The sequence below is a fragment of the Crocuta crocuta genome, unplaced genomic scaffold, assembly GCF_008692635.1.
Source record: "Crocuta crocuta isolate KB4526 unplaced genomic scaffold, BGI_CrCroc_1.0 scaffold138, whole genome shotgun sequence".
NCBI classification, from domain to species: Eukaryota; Metazoa; Chordata; class Mammalia; order Carnivora; family Hyaenidae; genus Crocuta; species Crocuta crocuta.
The window spans coordinates 4,585,342-4,588,978 of record NW_027532585.1 but is presented as its reverse complement, the minus strand read 5'-3'; the positions used below and the strand labels follow the sequence as shown (position 1 = coordinate 4,588,978).

Here is a 3,637-nt window from a genome sequence, read left to right as displayed (position 1 = left end):
GCGCCCGCAGCCCAGCCCTGGAGCCATGGCCCTGAGCGACCTGGCGCTGCTCCGCTGGCTGCTGGAGAGCAACCACTCGCGGAAGCTCATCCTGTTCATCGTGTTCCTCGCGCTGCTGCTGGACAACATGCTGCTCACGGTCGTGGGTACGTGCGCCCCTCCGCGGGTCCCCCTGCCCTGGGTGCCCCACCCTCCCGGGCGCGCCCTGGGTGCCCCACCCTCCCGAGCGCGCCCCGGGGAAAGTTGCAGAACGCGCGTTGCAAAAATACATCACCCTCCACTCCCCCGGGTCTGCCGCGCTGGGCGACTCGCAGCCGCGCTTTGTGGCTTCGTTTTCCTGGTGGTCAGGTCAAAAAATGTGACATCTGTTAAGACCCAGAACTTGTGTTTCCTCCTGATAACTTCCTGCTCCCCCGCTGCCTCCGTTGACCGCGATGAAAAAGATTTCTAGGAAGAGCTAGCAAGTCCCAGGGCTCGAGATAACGTTGATAATGAGATAAAACGTTGCAATAGTTACTATGCAAACCAACAAGGTGGGTTCACAGTTTGGAGTAACATTTAAAAGGATCAAGTCAGCCTCTCTCCCCGCAAAGAAAGGAAGCGACTTTTCAATATGTTGTATCAGTGCATGGTTAGGACCTTTTCAAGAACAATTTGAACAGTATTGGTTTTAGTCTTTTTCCTGTAATGGCTTTTTGAAAGGCTAATTAAAATCCAGGTCTCTTAATTAGCCCTATCAACGGCGAAGTATTTGGTATGCTTTTCCTTTAAAGATGCCCACAGTTTTAATGAATAATTTTCTTTTTAGTTTGCATTCCCCCCCGGGTGGGTTATTCCCCTTCTCTCCCCTTGCGGATTCCCCCCTGTAGGATTTTCGGGATTATCAGAGTCCTAGGGAATCATCGGACTTCAGAACAGCCTCGCTTCTCTTTTGTCTTCAGTGCTCTGTGGGCTCACAGGTGCTTTTACATCACTTTTTTTCTTTGCCTCTTTGGAAGTCTCCGGAATTTCTACATCTTCCCGGTTGTATGAAAAATCGCAGACTCCCACTCCGGTAATAGAAAGATGATGCGGGCCCGTTGCAATCTCCAAACTATTCCTCTTCCTGTGAGGTTATTTTTCCCCAAGACACAGAATGAAGTTGAGGTTTCTATTTCCTCGATTCATTCGTTTGAAGGTTCGAGTCTCTCCCTGAGGAGCTCTCGTCGATCCCAGGTCAGCACTGGGCAGAATTCCGACCCCATTGTGCTTTCCTAAAATATTCCTGTAAGGGAGCCGTGTAATGAGAAACGCCACACAGGACAAGAAGGGCACCCTGGGCCGGTTGCTTCCGCACAGTCGCTGGCTCAGAGGGCAGGCGGAGTGCTCCCAGCCTCCGGGGGCTGTGTGCTCTCTAGCCGGAGCTCAGCACTATGAGATGACTCCACGGTCCGGGCAGGGGGGGGGGGCCCGTCTCAGGGGCAGTTTGGCATTTGAGGGGACTGTCGTTTTGCTGTCGATTGTCCTGATGACAGGTGGCTTCTGTGCAGCCGCGACCTTCCCGTTCTGCTTTTGTCCCTAGTCCCTATCATCCCGAGTTACCTGTACAGCATTAATCACGAGAAGAACGCCTCAGAAATCCAGACAGCCAGGCCAGTGCTCACGGAGTCTACCTCAGGCAGCTTCCAGAACATCTTCTCTTACTATGACAACTCCGTCATCGTCACCGAGAACGGCACTGGAGGGACTCAGGGGCCGCTGCCCACGGCCCCCACACAGCACACGGTGACCAACACGTCCGCTGCGCCTTCTGACTGTCCCCGTGAAGACCGAGATCTCCTGAATGAAAACGTGCAAGTCGGCCTGCTGTTCGCCTCGAAAGCCACCGTCCAGCTCCTCACCAACCCCTTCGTAGGACTGTTGACCAACAGGTAGGCTCTGTTATTTTGTCCAAGGAGGCGCCTGTTTATGCCGGTCTCCAGGTCCTTTCTCTTTGGGATTCTGTTTCTCCTTCATTTATCAGAATGTGGGAAAGCAGGGGTGGGCGAGCGGGGGAGAAGCCCCGCCTCCTCCCCCTCTGTGTTTCATTCCTTCCTGTGATTCCTCCCTCGTGTTCCGCCTCTTCGTTGCCCCGTCTCTTAGAAAGTAAGAAAATATTGGGGCGCCTGCGTGGCTTAGTCGGTTAAGCGTCCGACTTTCGCTTAGGTCATGATCTCGCGGTTCGTGGGTTCGAGCCCCGCGTCGGGCTCTGTGCTGACTGCCAGCTCAGAGCCTGGAGCCTGTTTCAGTCTGTGACTCCCTCTCTCTCTGACCCTCCCCTGCTCACGCTGTCTCTCTCTCTCCTAGAAATAAATAAAACATTTAAAAAAAAAAAAAGAAAGTAAGAAAATATTAAAACAGAATAAAGAGGCCCTCCCCAGGTGGGAGAGCGTTGATTCCGCCTAAATGCCACATGGCATTAGTGCATTTGTCAGAATCGCCCTTGGGCGGCAGGAACTACCCCTGTGGCCACCATGGCCTCCTCATTGGCTTCTGTGTGCCACACGGCTTTGTGTTTTCTTCTTACGCTGGTCGTTTGCTTCTGCACAGAAGGCCAAGGTGGTTTGCCTTAGAGCTGGTGTGCTGAAGGGTCAAGATGGCCAGGGAGAGGGTGGGAAAGACCAGTGATCCTGCCGCAAAGACGGAATCCTTAGCTCACGCCGAGGCCACGGGTAGTGTAAACAGCCCCCTTGCCAATTACTGAGCTGTGTCCATGTGCACAAAGAGAAAAGAATTGAGCCTGTTTTCTGGATAAGTCAAACCAACCATTAATGCCCTAGATAATGCCCAAGCTAGCTTTCTTTCATTCTGGATGTTCTGGATGGTGTTGGGGAACCCACCTCGTTTTGAATAATTGTTCACATCCCTGCTGTCGGGGGCCATCCAGCAAGTATCCTTCTGTAGCCCAGCCGACCCAGCTCTGCCTGGTATATCGGGTTCTCAGAAGCATAGGATGAGGCACTTGCAGAGAAAGGGAGGAGGCAGTCCCTGAATGTGTCAGCTGCAAAGAGGGAGAGCTGGTACAGTGTGAGTGATGGGGGTCGACTGCCGTGTAGACGTTGTAGCCCGAAAGGCAGAAATGCAAAAAAATAAAACAAACTCCCAAAAAACACAGAAACAAAAAATGCAAATAAACAAAAACCAAAAAACGGTAGAGTGGGGAGTGCCTGGAATCCTGCTTGTGAACCAGGCCCAGACGCATGAGCAGAGACCAGGATTACAGCTGGAAAAGAGAACATGGGACGGTGGGCTGAATAAGGAAGGTAGGGCAAGGCTATAAGGGGCCCTGAGCCAGGCCAAGGGAGGAGGGGGGTTATGTTGGTGTTTGGGGGGGAGGTAGCCCCTGGGAGCCGCTAGAGGTTCCAAAGCCAAGTTGAAGAGTCTGTGAACCATGCAAGCTGGGACTGGGGACATCATCACGTTTCTTTGGCCTGGCGTAGGGGCGCAGGCCCAGCTCCCTAATCTGCAGGGCTTTGTTCAGATATCATGAAGCGTTTCAGCATTGTAACAACAGAGCATTAAAGCAAGTACAGGGCCCTTGGGAGAGCGGGGCCAACTCTGGAGCAGGGAAGAGGCAGCTGTGGGTGAGGGGGCCTGGGGTGGTGGCAGGGGCTGGGAT

At 53.3% G+C, this 3,637-nt stretch overlaps 1 protein-coding gene across 1 annotated transcript in view; it reads left to right on the top strand.

The window, feature by feature from the left end:
* The first annotated feature begins 25 nt into the window (after nt 1-25).
* The window catches only part of SLC18A2 (solute carrier family 18 member A2), a 36,367-nt gene continuing 32,755 nt past the window's right edge, over nt 26-3,637 (top strand). The window contains exons 1-2 of the mRNA XM_077779551.1: nt 26-146; nt 1,562-1,910. Coding sequence (XP_077635677.1) covers nt 26-146; nt 1,562-1,910 — 470 coding nt within the window. The remainder of the gene's footprint in view (nt 147-1,561; nt 1,911-3,637) is intronic.